The following is a 17,831-nucleotide window of genomic DNA, read 5'->3' as shown; positions in this document are numbered from 1 at the left end:
GGGAGCCATTGTTCTCCAGCCTCGCAGTGTAGGCGGGCGTGTGTCACGAGGCCCACCCCGTGCCAAGGCCTCGGGGGGCAGCCCAGGACAAGAGGGGGTGCTGAGCAACGACTGGCCGTGTCCCCACTGGCTGTCGGGGGAGGGCAGCGGTGGGCCCGAGGGAAGGACAGATGGGGTCAGTGAACGGGAAGGGCTTGCAGGCGGGGCCTGTGTGCAGGAGCCAGCTCCCCCTGAAACCTGGCCGTCCGGCCGTGCTCGCCCCGGAACCCTTGGCCCCTCATCCCACGACGGAGGGCAACTGCCTGGGGTGGGGGGCTCTCTGCACAGGTCCTGCCTTCAGGGGGTCCCCAGTCTAGAGTGAAGCACAATTGGGGAAACCAAGGCCCTCATTTCCCCCCAGCACAGCAGCCCGTGGGATTCCTGGAGCTGGGCAGAGGAAGGTGTTGTCACAAGCTGCCACTGACCGAGCGGTTTCAAACAGCAGAAATGCATTGTGTCCCCGTCCTGGAGGTCAGAAGTGCAAAGTCTTCAGCGTCCCCAGGGCTGGTTCCTCCCAAGGGCTGTGAGGGAAGGACCTTTCCGGGCCTCTCTCCTTGTCTCGTACTGCAGGTGGCCGACCTCCCTCCACACGTGTGTCCAAATCTCCCCCTTTAATAGGTCATCAGTCATACTGGGCCAGGGCCCACCCTCCTCCATGACCTCACCTTAATGAAGGACATCTGTGAGACTGTGTCCCTAATATGGTCACGTCCGGAGGTGCCGGGGGTCAGGGCTCCAACACACCTGTCTGGGGCACGATTCAGCCTGCAGCCCCGGCACCCCTGCCCCCCTCGCTGGCTTTATTTCCCTCCTGAGCACGCCCCGCTCTCCCATGTGCTACATGTCCCATTAGTTTCTTGTTGACTGTCCACTGCTGCCAGCCCTGCAAAGGCAGTTTTTGTCTGTGTTGTCCACTGACGCTTTCCAAGTACCTGCCAGCGCCTCGCATACAGCCGGCACTTGGTACTTCCTGCCAAACCAGTGCATGAACGGGAAGAAGGGAGGGCTAAGGGGAAGCTCCCTGGTTCCGCCTCCCTGCTAAAACGGTGAACCAAGGCAAAGCTCCCCCCCAGGGATGCCCAGAGATGGGTACCACCCCCCAGACCCGACAGATGCCGGGAAGGAGGCCCCTCTGTGGTTCCAGTTTCTCGCCCGTGTCTCATCTGTGCGGGAGCCAGAGGAGGGTTGGTGACTGACAGTGGGATCTTGCAAACTGAAAGACATCGTGACTCCAGCTGCAGCTGGTCTTCCAGATGTGGAGTTCTTACCGGGGCAAACCAACAGCTGTGATTCAGCTACTGATCAGGCAACTCCGCTCCGCAGTCCCAACAAGCAGAGACCACCAGAGCAGTGTGTGTTCATCTGCGGAGAGCAGCAGTGTCCCTGTGCCACCCTGCCCAGGGCCTGTGGCTCTAGTGCTCTGCCACAATGTGGTCCACACGGATTTGTCCTGGCGTGTCTCGGGGTACCATACTGTTCAATCATGGAGGATGTCATGTTGATGGGCCCTGGAGCCAAGACCTAGATACTCCAGGCGCTAAATAATACAGGTGCTTGCCAAGGAGATACATCCCGTGGACAATTAGGAACTTACCACCTAGGTGAGATTGTGGGGATCCAGTGGCCTGAGACTATCAAGATGTTCCCTTCAAAGCAAAGGATGAGTTGTTACACCTTAAGCACCAGGACAAAGACAGACACCCGTTCTGATGAATGTATCAATGAGACAAGAGCTACAAGTGCTTCAAGTGGAGACACTGGAAAGAACAGTAATTTAATCCAGAGGTTTTTCAATTAAAACAAGTACAGAGGCAAGAAGTTCAGCACAGCCATGGAGGTTCCAGAGTTTCAGCAGGGACCCGAGTTCTTTCTGTCTTTCTGCTGTGCCATTGCTACCTGCCTCACACTCCCAGATTGCTGCAAGGGCTCCAGCCATCACTTTCCCATCCTGGTCAGGAGGCAAGAGACTGGATGAGGGTTGAGATGGGGAGGACGGACAAGAGAGATTTCCTGGAAGCCACCCAACAACGTCCACATACGTCTTGTTGGCCACCTTGCCCGCATGGGAAGCTGGGTAAGAGTTTTTCATCTGGTCATTTTGCTCCGCATTCCATTACCAAGGAAGAGGAGGAGGAGGAGGAAGGAGGAGATGGGAGAAGAGAAGGCAGGAGAAGCAGGACGTGGATGTAGACACGGGCAGGTGACTCATCCTTTCTGACCAGCGCTCACTGTCAGTGCCGTTCTTAACTGGCTGGCAAGAGACCCGAGTAGACACGCTTTGACTGTGCCCTAGACTGAGAAGGTGTGGCCGAGGCTGCGGTCCAAGCAGTTCTGTGGCTCGTCCCTACGACCCAGCAGAGCAGCGGTGCCGGCCGTGGAGCCGTAAGGATCTGTGGCAAGCTCTCCCGGGAGGGCGAGATTGGAGGGCCCCAGGGTGTTGGAGCACAGCCACCTCCTCTGAAGAAATAAACTGTGGTTCTTCGAGATGCAAGTTTTAGCTTGGCACTGGGTTCCAGCGGGGACCATACATAAGACCGGGGGATGTCACACGACGTGTGACCCGAACCGCCCCTTCCGGTCTGGGCAAAATACAGCTCTAACACGGGGTGTGCCCAGCGTTGCACCATCATTACGGAAGAGCAGGGAGCCGTGAGCACGGGCGAGGTGGCTGAGCAGGTGACTGTGCCCCCAGCGTGCCTGGTCACACATTGCTGCTCCCCTACCCCCAGCCCACACCGGGGACTGCACGAGAGATTCCTAGGACAGGTTTGGGAGTGTTATTACTCCAGTTACACAGAAAAGGAAACTGAGGCGTGGAGATGTGGAACAACTTCTCCAAGTCGATGAGCTAGTCACTGGAGGGGCTGCTGGCACAACGGGGCTCCCACCAGCAGTGCCAGGAACACGAGGGGACCTGAAGGGTTACCTGCGCTGCCTCCTAGGATGCCCACGTCCAGGGGAACAGATAATGGGAGGTTAAGGTGGCCCAAAGAAAGCAGGGTCACCGAGGGCTCATCCTCCTCACGCACGACGGGTTGGGTCACTGTGTCAGTCGGTGGGTGACTAGAAGCAGTGACCAAGGGGCTGGGAGAAGGAGTGTCATCAACCACGGCCACGCACGGCTGTGTAAGTGAAGACCCTCGCTTGTATCTGCGTTTTCTGCCTGTCACGTGTTAAATGAGCTCTCCTCTCCTGTCCTTCGTCTGTCCTCGCTGTGTTATCTCAGGTGGTTGCTGCTGGTCAAGTTTGCGTGCTGACCCCATGAGCCTCATGACCTTGCAGGTGATTGAGGAGGAGCAGGAGTTTCCCAGCGTCCTCCTGGCAGTTGCTCCTGAGCGTGGGCTGGGCCCCTGGGGAGCACAGTTTCAGGTGTTAAGGGCGGAGTCGTGTGGGGGAGGGGAGCGGTGTTAGTGTGAACAGCAGGCAGGGGGGGCTGTGGGCAGTTCTGTTCGCCACCTCCCGGGTACCTGAACTTCCTGGGGACCCTCCTCAGGAGGCTGGTCTGCCTCCCAGCCTAGAAGCTGCCAGCCAGGTGCAGGCAAATGCCCTGGGCTTCCCCCTGGGAGCGTTTCAGGGGTAGGGGCTTTCCAGGGCCTGTGGTGGCAGCACTGTCCCTTCACTACCCCAGCTCTGCAGCTCACACTTCGGGTGGGAAGAGGTCAGTCGCGACCAGCAGAAAGTCCAACGGGGGTCCCCGCGGCTCACACACCAACAACTCTGGAGAAAGCAGCCCAGGGCTGAGCAGCAGCTCTTTGAAAACACCCCTGTCCCAAGCTCTTTTGTCTTCTTGGTCTTTGTTTTCAGTCAGTGCCTCCCACGAAGGGGTCCCAAGACGGCTCCTGGGCCTCCTGGACTCACCCCACACGGGAGCAGCTCCCTTCCTGGCAGGGAAGCCCCCCCAGCCGACTTGTTTTTACCTCGTTGACCATAACTATGACACAGCCTCCTGAGGCTGCTGGTCTCGACTGCGGGGGGGAAGGCAGGAGAGAGGGGCTCAGGGCCTCAGAGGAGGCCACCGTGATTGGGGGCGTCCCCAGATGCAAGGTCTCGTGAGTCCTCCCTTTTTCCTGGCAATGCTCTGAGCCACCCAGTATCTGTTAATTAATTCGTTTTCACCTCAAACTTTTCTGTTGATGGCAACTGAGAGTCTTACCTGAGCCTTCCTGAGCTGGAGAGGCCAGGTGGCAAGAGGGGACCTGGGGGTGACAGGAGCGTTGGAGAGACTCCTGTGTATCGGAAAGGGCTGCTTCCCCCTGGCTGAGGACGGGACAGCAGACCGGGCTGACCCTGGAGTGGGTGAGTTCAGTTGGCCTGAAGCTGTCACCTGTCTGATGCCCAGTGACTGTGTTCCCCACCGCAGGATGTCCCTGTGGCTGAGGCTTCCTCTGCTCTGGTTCCTGGTCCTCCCAGCATCTTCCCAGGGAGAACAGGGAATCCAGTCCTTTGACAAGCTGTCACTGAGCACCTGCTGCCGGCCAGGCCCCGGGACAGAAAAGGACAGAGCTCCGACAGAGCTCCGGGGCACATGGGGAGGCCCAGGTGCCCAAGAGGAGAGTCCAGGATGGGGGGACAGCCAGAGTGAGGAGAACAGCCTGTGGAGAAAGGGGACAGTCCAGGGCTTGAGCGGAGAGGCCTGGGTGCAGGGAGGACAGTCCTGAGCACCGTGGGTGGGGTGGGGGCGCAGAGAGTCCGGAGTGTTGGGGGGACAGTCCGGAGTTGGGGAAGAGAGTCCGGGGTGCGGGGGGGGAGAGCCGGGGTGCGGGGGAGAGAGGCCGGGGTGCGGGGGGGAGAGTCCGGGGTGCGGGGGAGAGAGTCCGGGGTGCGGGGGGGAGAGTCCGGGGTGCGGGGGAGAGAGGCCGGGGTGCGGGGGGCAGAGTCCGGGGTGCGGGGTAGAGAGTCCGGGGTGCGGGGGGGGAGAGCCGGGGTGCGGGGGGGAGAGTCCGGAGTGCGGGGGAGCAGAGTCCGGGGTGCGGGGGGGAGAGTCCGGAGTTGGGGAAGAGAGTCCGGGGTGCGGGGGGGGGGAGAGTCCGGGGTGCGGGGAGAGAGGCCGGGGTGCGGGGGGGAGAGAGTCCGGGGTGCGGGGGGGAGAGTCGGGGGTGCGGGGGGGAGAGTCCGGGGTGCGGGGGGGGAGAGTCGGGGGTGCGGGGGGGGGAGAGTCCGGGGTGCGGGGGGGGAGAGTCCGGGGTGCGGGGGGGAGAGAGTCCGGGGTGCGGGGGGGAGAGTCCGGGGTGCGGGGGGGAGAGTCGGGGGTGCGGGGGGGAGAGTCCGGGGTGCGGGGGGGGAGAGTCGGGGGTGCGGGGGGGGGAGAGTCCGGGGTGCGGGGGGGGGCAGAGTCCGGGGTGTGGGGGGGCAGAGTCCGGGGTGCGGGGGAGAGAGTCCGGGGTGCGGGGAGAGAGTCCGGGGTGCGGGGGGAGAGTCCGGGGTGCGGGGGGAGACCCGGGGTGCGGGGGGGAGAGTCCGGGGTGCGGGGGGAGCAGAGTCCGGGGTGCGGGGGGAGAGTCCGGGGTGCGGGGGGACGGTCCGGGCGCGCGGGGACAGTCCCGAAAGAGCATCCCCAGGGCAGAGCGCGAGGCGGGCGCGGCCGCAGGGGCCGCCGGGACTACGCGTCCCAGCAGGCTGCGCGCGGCGCGTCACTTCCGGCGGCGCGGACGGCGCGCGTGTGGGAGCGAGCGAGCGAGCGAGTGTTTACTTCCGGCCGCCGGGCTGAGGCCGAGCGAGGCGGGCGGCGGGCGCGGCGGCCCCGCGCAGCCATGGACTGGCTCATGGGGTGAGTCGGCGGGCGGCGCGCGGGGCAGCCGCGGGTCAAGGGCGTCGGGCGCGGGCGGCGGGCCGGGCCGGGGCCGCGCGTCCCGGGGACAGTCCGGCTCCGTCCCCGTCCCCGTCCGGGGTCAGGCCCCGCGACCCCGCGCCGCCGGGGCGCCGGGGCCGGGCGGTGGGGGCTGCGCCGCGCGCTCCGCTTGCCGCGGGGACCTGTTTCTGGAGTAACAGCCGGGCGCCGGCAGGAAGCGGCGTCTGTAGGGAAAGCCAGAAGTACCGAACCCCAACTTCGCGGAGACACCGGCCGGATGGCGGCGAAGGCGGAGCGCCGGGCGCGGCCGAGCGAGGGTGGAGTAGGAAGGAAGCCGGGAAGCTGCTCGCGCGGAGGCAGCGGCGGCCGGGCTTCCCTCCCGTTTGCGTTTGTGTTTAGCTTGCTGGGAGTTAGAGGAACAGGGTAAAGCAGGTAAAACGTCGTCACGTTGCCTGCGAAAAGTTGTACTGGCTAAAGCGATTTAATTTTTTTTATTTTTATTTTTTTCTTTTTGAGAAACAAGAGCGCAGGCACGTTCAGCCGACGGCGTGGTCCTTACGCATTTGTGCTTATCTCCGTGGGCATATCCGGAGTCTGTCTCATTCCAGGGGCCTGCGGCGAGAGTGGGGAGCTGTCGCCGTGGGTTTGGGGTGGTGGAAAGGCTTGTCTAGACGCTGAAGTCCAGCAAGGGAGCTGGCAGGCTTGGTGGACGTTTGATCTCTGTGTCCCGGGCCCTGGGGGATTGCAGGGCAGGGCCGGGGCTGGTGCTGTGAGGATAACCAAGGAGGTGGATCAGAACCATCCTTGCCTTCAGATTGCACGGAGCCTAGTGAAGGGGAGGCCAGGGAAGACCCGCAGCATGGGGGACAAATGGAAAGACCAAAGTAGTGCTGCGTGTGGCAGCGATAGTCCTGGAGCCGGGACAGCGTGTGGGGTGCAGGGGACCAGCCACGCATGGGAGGGCTCACCTGGCTTCTGGAAGAACCAGCACTGCCACCCCAGCCCTGTGCTTCTTAGCTGTGTGCCTTCGGGTGGCCACTTCGCCTCTTTTTAAAAACCCCCTGTAAGATGGAAGTTGTGTTACTTGCAGGGCTGCGGAAGGGTAAACTGAAGTCACGTGTTAGCACGGTGCTTGGCACGTGGTCGGTATGGAGAGGTGTTTGGTGTGAGGCCTCTGCAACCCACAGGCGCTGAGAGTTTAGGGCACACAGGTGTGTTTGCTTTATTCTGATCGGACACACTTGCTTGTTGTGTGGAGTTACTGGATTTATGGGAGGGACTGTTTTGGAGGCAACCTGGCCTCCGAGTGAGTCGTCTTGGAGAAGCAGAGTCTTGATCCAGTGAGTTGAATTCACAGGGCTTCATGTCAGGAGGACCAGCCCGGTCAGCGGGGTTGCCGAGGAGGCAGCAGACTGCGTTTGGCGTCTGTGCTTGTGGCACGCGAATGTCCGTGAGTGGCAGGTACTTTGTACCTGGAAGCTGACCGAGGCTGCGGACTTCCCTGTCGTCGTTGTGAATATTCCGACATTAACCACAGGTAGGTTTCTGAGGAACTGGTTCTTATGACCCCCTTGTGAGGACTTTGGTGACCACGCAGTCCCCCAGGGAAGGACCGTGGAGCACCCATCTCATGGGGTGCAGGCTGGGGGTCGGGCCAGGTGCCAGAGGAAAGCTGGCGGGAGCCTTGGAGCTGCTGCCTGAGGGCCCCAGGAGTGGAAGGAACCTCCATCGCTGCCTGGCCGTGAACACAGTTCCAAAAGGGCGATGGAGATTTTTAAGGAGGGATTATGGTGGAGCGTGGTTATCTTTGTGTTTGTGTTTTTATTTCCCTTTATTTTTGTATTTTTCTGTCCCATTTACCTTGACTTGAATGCGTATGTGTTTTTAAATTTAGTGGGTTGCATATTGAACATTGTGAATCCTGGATTCTTTAACAGTTCCTTAAATATGCGCCTCCTGTTTTGAGTGGCATATTTCAGTTGTCGGGTGCTGTTCCCCCTCAAGAGCTTGTGTTTAAGCTGGTATGCCCAGGGGTTCCTCCGTCCCTCCTTCCTTCTGTCCATTTTGCATGTTTACCGTGCACCTAGCGTGAGAACGGGGAGATGTGAAGGCTGCAGAGTGAGCCAGGGCGACTCCCAGGTCTCCCCGCCGCCCGGAGGAGAGGCGCTGGCGAGGGGTCCGCGGTGGGTGAGGGGCTTGCTCCTGCCTGCGCGGCGTCCGAGTGCTCAGTGCCAGGCTTTCGTCGGCTGTTAATCCTTTACCTAGGTTTCAGTCTGGAAGAATTGAGGGAAATGTATTATTTTTTACTATTACCCGATATTTTTATTGATTCAAACCATTCAAAGACAACCAGGTACTCTGCAATACAGTTCTCATGTTTTAAAAGTTTTTTTTTTTTTTTTGTTAGACAAAGTGTTTCTTTGAATTAGTTCATCTCAAGGGACAAAGTAAGGACTCAACTGAGCAGCAAACCAAGCAGCAGAAAGCGCCCGCTGCCTTTTCTCCTGTCACGGTCAGGAACGTGCTCTGTAGCCGTGCAGGTGAGGACCTGCGGCCGGGGTCTGCCCGGCAGTCCAGGGTCCTTACCTGCAGTGCTCGCGGCTGCTCCTGAGGAGGGGCCCTTGGGGGCAGCCTGCTGGGGAAGCCGGACCGTGGCCAGAGCGCTAGGAGCGGGGCTGGGACGCCCTGGAGGTGGTTTGCAGGCGTGGCTCCCTGCCTGGTGTTGCCTTGAGCTTGCTGGAGAAGTAGCTGTAGAGTTAAACTAACTTTCTTTCTTTTCTTGCAAAGACTAGTCCATAACTCGAAAGGGGTTTCTACTTACAGTCAAGCTCTGCTGCGTCCTGGACAGCTGATGGCAGGGTGCCGTCTCTTGCCACCGAGCCGTAAGCTGGCTCGAGAGGAGACGCTGCATGACCGCGGCAGCTTCCCGGAGTCCGGGAGAGGGAAGACTCTCCCACAGTGTTGGGTGGTTTCTGAGAAACTTTTGTTTTATCCTTACCTGGCAGTGATGGCATTTGTGAGCGGAAGATACGAGTCTAGATTTTTACCCAACAGAAAGCACAATCCAGAAGCTTCTGAGCATCTGGAAATGCAGGAGAGGAAACACACTTCCTCCCCTTGTGACGGAGAGGCACAAACCCCCACCCTCCGGCCCTGTCTGGGGCCTGCTGGGTGAAGCCTGGGCGCAGCTTCCCCGGAGCTCCTCCTCCTCCCGCGGGGCCGCAGGTGAGAGCTTCTGGCTCTGGCAAAAGGAGGTGAACCGTGTTGGTCATCGAAGGCAGGTGGTGTTGCAGACGGCCTCTCCAGGCCAGCTGACAGGTACTTGCTGAACGGTCTCAGGCCTTTGGCTCCCAGAGCCGCCGCAGGTGGGAAGGAGACACGCGTCTCTCCAGGGATTTGTTTTTCTCTCCACTCCTGGGAGGATGTCAGTGGTGTTGACAATTGAATCTGATTAGGGGACACCCAGACTGAACTGGCTTGAGTTTCTAGACTTTTTTTTTTTTAACAGCCTCATTGAGATGTAATTTACATACCGTAAAGTTAACTTGTTTTAAGTGTACAATTAAATAATTTTTGGTAAGATTATAGGGTTGTGTAACCGTCACCGCAGTTTAATTTTAGAGCACTGCCCTCACTCCCCAAAGAAACCTCCTGTCTGGCGGCAGTCAACTCCCTGTCCCCACCCCCAGCCTGAGGCAAGCGCTAATCTGGTTTCTGCCTGTGTGGATTTACTGATTCACATCTAGGGAATCCCAGTCTATGGTCTTTTGTGACTGGTTCGCGCAGTGTCATGTTTTTAAAGTGCATCCCTGTTGCATGTGTCCACGGTTCTGTCCGTGCTGCAAGTGAGATTCCACTGGGTGGAGAAGGGCACATTTCACTTCTCCTCTCCCCAGCGATGGGCACGGGGGTGCGTCCACTTTCTGCTGCCATGAACACAGCCTTTTGCGATAGTGCGTGGGCCCCTTCCCCAGCCAGGGCTCCAGGTTCTGACTGAGCTCCTGGGCTGCATGTGCCGGGCTGCATGTGCCAGGCCCGTGCGGGGTCGCGGGGTTGCAGGGTCCAGCAGCAGCAGCCGCTGCTTTCCAGGAGTTCTCAGGCCGGTAGAGGGGGCTGTGGACGGGGCGAGGGGAGCATCGAGCGTGCGTGTGCGTGTGTGTGTGTGGACGGGGCAAGGGGAGCATCGAGAGTGTGTGTGTGTGTGTGTGTGTGTGTACGGGGCGAGGGGAGCATCGAGCGTGCATGTGTGTGTGTGTGTGTGTGTGTACGGGGTGAGGGGATCATCGCGAGTGCATGTGTGTGTGTGTGTGTGTGGACGGGGTGAGGGGAGCATCTAGCGCGTGTGTGTGTGTGTGTGTGTGTGTGGACGGGGTGAGGGGAGCATCGAGCGTGTGTGTGTGTGTGTGTGTGTGTGTGTGTGTGTGTACGGGGTGAGGGGAGCATCAAGCGTGCGTGTTTGTGTGTGTGTGCACACGTGTGCATGTGTGGAGCTGGAGCGTGTGCGGGGGCTCCCGCGTGGAAAGGAGGAAGGTGTGGCCCAGGAGTAAGGCAGGGCGTGTGGAGGCCCAGAGGTGTGAGCAGAGAAGCTGTCCAGTTCGCTGGCACCTGTAGCCACAGCCCCTTTGCAGCTGTGCTTTCAGGAACAGCCTCTTCGTGTCAGGGCTCCCCCCGGGGGAGCTTTGGGGCTGGGGTTCCCCGGGTCTGTGCCTGGGGGTGGTGTCGCGTTCAGATTCCCTTTGGTCGTGGGCACAGGGCCCCCACCCGCCTGCACGCCCTCAGCAGCACATCGTTTCTCTTGCCGGGAGCCCCTGCAGAGTCGAAGCTGGCGGGGACTGGCTGCGGGGAGCCCCCTGGAGGAGCCCCCCTGGGGTGGGGCTGGCGGGCGGCAGGGCCGTGTTTCTCTTGGGGGCATCTGGGACAGCAGCGTGGGGGCTGGTGTTTGCCCGCCTCAGTGGTGCCGGCTTCCAGCCTTTGTCCCAGTGTTGCCACTACCAGGTGCCACCAGCCTCCCCTTGCTCACCAAGGCCAGGCCGGGGTCCTAGGAAAGCCACCCACACTGGGGGCTGCCCGGCACATCCTGTTATCTAGAGGGGCGCTTGGGACACAGGGGTGGGGGCCTGCTGTCTGCCCTCCTCTCGGGAGGTAGCCGTGGTCTCTGCTGTGGTCATTCCGTGGGGGGTGCTGGGGCCACCGCTGTGGGGCCTCCATGCCGATGCCCCGTCATCCCAGCACTTCCTGCCTGTCCACTCGGGGGCGTGGAAACTTGGAAACAGCCTGGCCCCGAGTCTCATGTCTGTGCTGGACATGCTTGTGGCAGGGAGGGAGACCCCGTCTGAAAGCTGCTCCCCGGCCCTCGGGGATGAGCACACCCCCCTGAACCTGGTCCAGGCTGACGGAGGCAGCAGCCCCCACGGCCACTTTTGTGAGGGCCACTGAGTGCCGGCCATGAGCCGCGGGAGGAGGTCTTGTTTCTCCACGGTGTGTCTGTCGGGCCTCCCGCCAGTGCCAGACCTGTCCGTAAGGGAGGGGTGTGCCATTCCTGTCTGTCTTGGCAGGGCCCCTCCCACTTTCTGCCTTCGTCTGTCTGTTTTCCTTTCTGCACAGGAGCTCTCGTGGCGGGGCACCCGCTGGTGTCAGCGCAGGGCCCAGGACTGTGCCTGGGAACACGGAAGTGGGAACAATGGACACAAACACGGAGTGCGGACGCCTGCGGGGAAGGGAGGGGAAGGACGCCTGCGGACGCCTGCGGGGAAGGCAGAGCGTCCAGGCCACATGTGGTCTGTGGTGCTGCTCTGCCCGTGGACGGTGGGCGTCCTTGGGGCGCTGAGGTCTGGTTCCCTGCTCTGCAAGGTCCCCTTCGCTGGTGTGCGGTGGCCTGGGCTGGGACGTTCCCCCAGTCCGTCCCTGCTGCCGCCTGCAGGTGCTTCCCGGGGACGTGGTGCCGTTAGTGCCATGGCTCCTGGTTTTTTGTCTGTTTGGCATGTTGCTGCTGCTTGGATGGTGGTGATTTTTTGGTCACTGTTAATTGAGCTTTCTGGCGTGACGGGCAGGCACGGAGCTCCCTCGGAGGCACGCGGCTGGAAGGCCATCCTCAGAGTTCCTTACAGCGTGGCTGACCCCAAGGAGCTGGGGGTGACACAGGAGCATAAAACTGCTGGGGTGTTGGGTGACACCTGCCGGTGTGAGTGTCCGTGTCGGGTCCGTTGTGTTTGGCCTTGGCCGGACCCTCTGCCGGGTGGGTGCTGTGGGCTGGCGCGAGCTGCCCGTGCCCTTTCTCCTGGCACGCCTGCCCTCTTGCTCCATGACCTGTCCTTTTGGTGCCAGACGAGAGGAGGCTGTTTGTCTCAGCAGTGGCGTTCTGAGTGCAGAGGATCTGGGTCCAGTCAGGTGCCCGCTGGAGGCCTCCAGCTGGGGCCCCCCGTGTGTGGCCCCGTTCTGGGTGCTTGGGACGTGGCGTGGACAGGTGCCACCACAGCTGCTGATGGGATGACAGGGAGGAGGCCCAGGACGTGGCGGCTGGAGGGCAGGGGCACAGGGGGCTGTTTTACCTGCGGCTGTGCAGCGCCAGGTGCGGGGAGGGCGTGGCCTGGTGGGCGGCCTCTGGGCAGGAAGGCCGCTGGCCGCCTCCCTCTCGTGGCACTCAGGACTGCGGGGCTTCATTCAGTGTGTTTAATCAATTATAGTCTTTGTTGTTACTATTTTTTACTGTTAACATTTTTTTAGAAAAGGAGTCTCTGTGGCTCGGGCTGCAGTGCAGGCGTGACCGTAGCTCACTGCAGCCTGGAACTCCTGGGCTCACGTGATCCTCCTGACTCAGCCTCCTGGTTGCTGCAGGTGTGTGCCACCACACCTGGCTAATTTTGTGTTTTTTGTGGAGACGGGGTCTCACCATGTTGCCCAGGCTGGCTTCAAACTCCTGGCCTCAAGTGATCCTCCCACCTCGGCCTCCCAAAGTGCAGGGGTTACAGGTGTGAGCCACCGTGCCTGGCTCAGTCTTTATTATTTTTTATGAATGGATTGTCCCAAGTTTAGGCAGTGGGAGCACATGTAAATCGCCTCTGTGATGATTTAAATAGAAGGGAAACATTCTATGAGATTGGATAGAAAAAGGGGTGGGGAGTGAACCGTGAAGGAAGCAGAGCCCCGGAGCCCGTCCACCACCGCAGAGGCGGCCGGGTCCGCAGACGCCTGGACACCCGTGAGGGCGTGAGTCTGTGCATGTGGTCTCAGGGCAAGGACGTCCTGACTTCGCTCGGCAGGTTTGTCATGTGGAAGGAGCGCCAGTCTCGTGATTTGGCAACTAGTCTGTGAATATTGTGGGTTAAAACAAATGTGTCAGGATCATGAGTAGCCAGGTTTGATGTAAAAAAAAAAAAAGGTACAGTATTAAGTAAGTTAACAGAAACATCGGAGATGCTGCTGTGAACTCTGGATTCTGTGACCACCACGGGAGCAGTGGGCTCTCTGTCCTCCCCGTGACCACCACGGGAGCCGTGGGCTCTCTGTCCTCCCTGTGACCACCACGGGAGCCGTGGGCTCTCTGTCCTCCCTGTGACCACCACGGGAGCCGTGGGCTCTCTGTCCTCCCTGTGACCACCATGGGAGCCGTGGGCTCTCTGTCCTCCCTGTGACCACCATGGGAGCCGTGGGCTCTCTGTCCTCCCCGTGACCACCACGGGAGCCGTGGGCTCTCTGTCCTCCCTGTGACCACCACGGGAGCCGTGGGCTCTCTGTCCTCCCTGTGACCACCACGCGAGCAGTGGGCTCTCTGTCCACCCCGTGACCACCACGGGAGCCGTGGGCTCTCTGTCCTCCCCGTGACCACCACGGGAGCCGTGGGCTCTCTGTCCTCCCTGTGACCACCACGGGATCAGTGGGCTCTCTCTCCTCCCTGTGACCACCACGGGAGCCGTGGGCTCTCTGTCCTCCCCGTGACCACCATGGGAGCCGTGGGCTCTCTGTCCTCCCTGTGACCACCATGGGAGCCGTGGGCTCTCTGTCCACCCCGTGACCACCACGGGAGCCGTGGGCTCTCTGTCCTCCCCGTGACCACCACGGGAGCCGTGGGCTCTCTGTCCTCCCCGTGACCACCACGGGAGCCGTGGGCTCTCTGTCCTCCCCGTGACCACCACGGGAGCCGTGGGCTCTCTGTCCTCCCCGTGACCACCATGGGAGCCGTGGGCTCTCTGTCCTCCCTGTGACCACCACGGGAGCCGTGGGCTCTCTGTCCACCCCGTGACCACCACGGGAGCCGTGGGCTCTCTGTCCTCCCCGTGACCACCACGGGAGCCGTGGGCTCTCTGTCCTCCCCGTGACCACCACGGGAGCCGTGGGCTCTCTGTCCTCCCTGTGACCACCACGGGAGCCGTGGGCTCTCTGTCCACCCCGTGACCACCACGGGAGCCGTGGGCTCTCTGTCCACCCCGTGACCACCACGGGAGCAGTGGGCTCTCTGTCCTCCCCGTGACCACCACGCGAGCAGTGGGCTCTCTGTCCACCCCGTGACCACCACGGGAGCCGTGGGCTCTCTGTCCTCCCTGTGACCACCACGGGAGCCGTGGGCTCTCTGTCCTCCCCGTGACCACCATGGGAGCCGTGGGCTCTCTGTCCACCCCGTGACCACCACGGGAGCCGTGGGCTCTCTGTCCTCCCCGTGACCACCATGGGAGCCGTGGGCTCTCTGTCCTCCCCGTGACCACCATGGGAGCCGTGGGCTCTCTGTCCTCCCTGTGACCACCATGGGAGCCGTGGGCTCTCTGTCCACCCCGTGACCACCACGGGAGCCGTGGGCTCTCTGTCCTCCCCGTGACCACCACGGGAGCCGTGGGCTCTCTGTCCACCCCGTGACCACCACGGGAGCCGTGGGCTCTCTGTCCTCCCCGTGACCACCACGGGAGCCGTGGGCTCTCTGTCCTCCCCGTGACCACCACGGGAGCCGTGGGCTCTCTGTCCTCCCTGTGACCACCATGGGAGCCGTGGGCTCTCTGTCCTCCCTGTGACCACCACGGGAGCCGTGGGCTCTCTGTCCACCCCGTGACCACCACGGGAGCCGTGGGCTCTCTGTCCACCCCGTGACCACCACGGGAGCAGTGGGCTCTCTGTCCTCCCCGTGACCACCACGCGAGCAGTGGGCTCTCTGTCCACCCCGTGACCACCACGGGAGCCGTGGGCTCTCTGTCCTCCCTGTGACCACCACGGGAGCCGTGGGCTCTCTGTCCTCCCCGTGACCACCATGGGAGCCGTGGGCTCTCTGTCCACCCCGTGACCACCACGGGAGCCGTGGGCTCTCTGTCCTCCCCGTGACCACCATGGGAGCCGTGGGCTCTCTGTCCTCCCCGTGACCACCATGGGAGCCGTGGGCTCTCTGTCCTCCCTGTGACCACCATGGGAGCCGTGGGCTCTCTGTCCACCCCGTGACCACCACGGGAGCCGTGGGCTCTCTGTCCTCCCCGTGACCACCACGGGAGCCGTGGGCTCTCTGTCCACCCCGTGACCACCACGGGAGCCGTGGGCTCTCTGTCCTCCCCGTGACCACCACGGGAGCCGTGGGCTCTCTGTCCTCCCCGTGACCACCACGGGAGCCGTGGGCTCTCTGTCCTCCCCGTGACCACCATGGGAGCCGTGGGCTCTCTGTCCTCCCTGTGACCACCACGGGAGCCGTGGGCTCTCTGTCCACCCCGTGACCACCACGGGAGCCGTGGGCTCTCTGTCCACCCCGTGACCACCACGGGAGCAGTGGGCTCTCTGTCCTCCCCGTGACCACCACGCGAGCAGTGGGCTCTCTGTCCACCCCGTGACCACCACGGGAGCCGTGGGCTCTCTGTCCTCCCTGTGACCACCACGGGAGCCGTGGGCTCTCTGTCCTCCCCGTGACCACCATGGGAGCCGTGGGCTCTCTGTCCTCCCTGTGACCACCATGGGAGCCGTGGGCTCTCTGTCCACCCCGTGACCACCACGGGAGCCGTGGGCTCTCTGTCCTCCCCGTGACCACCACGGGAGCCGTGGGCTCTCTGTCCACCCCGTGACCACCACGGGAGCCGTGGGCTCTCTGTCCTCCCCGTGACCACCACGGGAGCCGTGGGCTCTCTGTCCTCCCCGTGACCACCACGGGAGCCGTGGGCTCTCTGTCCTCCCTGTGACCACCATGGGAGCCGTGGGCTCTCTGTCCTCCCTGTGACCACCACGGGAGCCGTGGGCTCTCTGTCCACCCCGTGACCACCACGGGAGCCGTGGGCTCTCTGTCCACCCCGTGACCACCACGGGAGCAGTGGGCTCTCTGTCCTCCCCGTGACCACCACGCGAGCAGTGGGCTCTCTGTCCTCCCCGTGACCACCACGCGAGCAGTGGGCTCTCTGTCCTCCCCGTGACCACCACGGGAGCCGTGGGCTCTCTGTCCACCCCGTGACCACCACGGGAGCCGTGGGCTCTCTGTCCACCCCGTGACCACCACGGGAGCAGTGGGCTCTCTGTCCTCCCCGTGACCACCACGCGAGCAGTGGGCTCTCTGTCCTCCCCGTGACCACCACGGGAGCAGTGGGCTCTCTGTCCTCCCTGTGACCACCACGCGAGCAGTGGGCTCTCTGTCCACCCCGTGACCACCACGCGAGCAGTGGGCTCTCTGTCCTCCCTGTGACCACCACGGGAGCCGTGGGCTCTCTGTCCACCCTGTGACCACCATGGGAGCCGTGGGCTCTCTGTCCTCCCCGTGACCACCACGGGAGCCGTGGGCTCTCTGTCCTCCCTGTGACCACCATGGGAGCCGTGGGCTCTCTGTCCTCCCTGTGACCACCACGGGAGCAGTGGGCTCTCTGTCCTCCCCGTGACCACCATGGGAGCCGTGGGCTCTCTGTCCTCCCCGTGACCACCACGGGAGCCGTGGGCTCTCTGTCCTCCCTGTGACCACCATGGGAGCAGTGGGCTCTCTGTCCTCCCTGTGACCACCACGCGAGCAGTGGGCTCTCTGTCCTCCCTGTGACCACCATGGGAGCCGTGGGCTCTCTGTCCTCCCCGTGACCACCACGGGAGCCGTGGGCTCTCTGTCCTCCCTGTGACCACCACGGGAGCCGTGGGCTCTCTGTCCACCCCGTGACCACCACGGGAGCCGTGGGCTCTCTGTCCTCCCTGTGACCACCACGGGAGCAGTGGGCTCTCTGTCCTCCCTGTGACCACCATGGGAGCAGTGGGCTCTCTGTCCTCCCTGTGACCACCATGGGAGCCGTGGGCTCTCTGTCCTCCCTGTGACCACCACGGGAGCCGTGGGCTCTCTGTCCACCCCGTGACCACCACGGGAGCCGTGGGCTCTCTGTCCTCCCTGTGACCACCACGGGAGCAGTGGGCTCTCTGTCCTCCCCGTGACCACCACGGGAGCAGTGGGCTCTCTGTCCTCCCTGTGACCACCATGGGAGCAGTGGGCTCTCTGTCCACCCTGTGACCACCACGGGAGCAGTGGGCTCTCTGTCCACCCTGTGACCACCACGGGAGCAGTGGGCTCTCTGTCCTCCCTGTGACCACCATGGGAGCCGTGGGCTCTCTGTCCTCCCTGTGACCACCATGGGAGCAGTGGGCTCTCTGTCCTCCCCGTGACCACCATGGGAGCCGTGGGCTCTCTGTCCTCCCCGTGACCACCACGGGAGCCGTGGGCTCTCTGTCCTCCCTGTGACCACCATGGGAGCAGTGGGCTCTCTGTCCTCCCTGTGACCACCACGCGAGCAGTGGGCTCTCTGTCCTCCCTGTGACCACCATGGGAGCCGTGGGCTCTCTGTCCTCCCCGTGACCACCACGGGAGCCGTGGGCTCTCTGTCCTCCCTGTGACCACCACGGGAGCCGTGGGCTCTCTGTCCACCCCGTGACCACCACGGGAGCCGTGGGCTCTCTGTCCTCCCTGTGACCACCACGGGAGCCGTGGGCTCTCTGTCCTCCCTGTGACCACCATGGGAGCAGTGGGCTCTCTGTCCTCCCTGTGACCACCATGGGAGCCGTGGGCTCTCTGTCCTCCCTGTGACCA

At 62.6% G+C, this 17,831-nt stretch overlaps 1 protein-coding gene across 1 annotated transcript in view; it reads left to right on the top strand.

The window, feature by feature from the left end:
* Window positions 1-5,697: 5,697 nt before the first annotated feature.
* The window catches only part of MOB2 (MOB kinase activator 2), a 43,273-nt gene continuing 31,139 nt past the window's right edge, over window positions 5,698-17,831 (top strand). The window contains exon 1 of the mRNA XM_045558565.1: window positions 5,698-5,806. Coding sequence (XP_045414521.1) covers window positions 5,790-5,806 — 17 coding nt within the window. The 5' untranslated portion in view covers window positions 5,698-5,789. The remainder of the gene's footprint in view (window positions 5,807-17,831) is intronic.

The sequence above is a fragment of the Lemur catta genome, chromosome 7 (genome assembly GCF_020740605.2).
Source record: "Lemur catta isolate mLemCat1 chromosome 7, mLemCat1.pri, whole genome shotgun sequence".
NCBI lineage: Eukaryota > Metazoa > Chordata > Mammalia > Primates > Lemuridae > Lemur > Lemur catta.
This window is presented reverse-complemented; position numbering and strand designations above follow the sequence as displayed.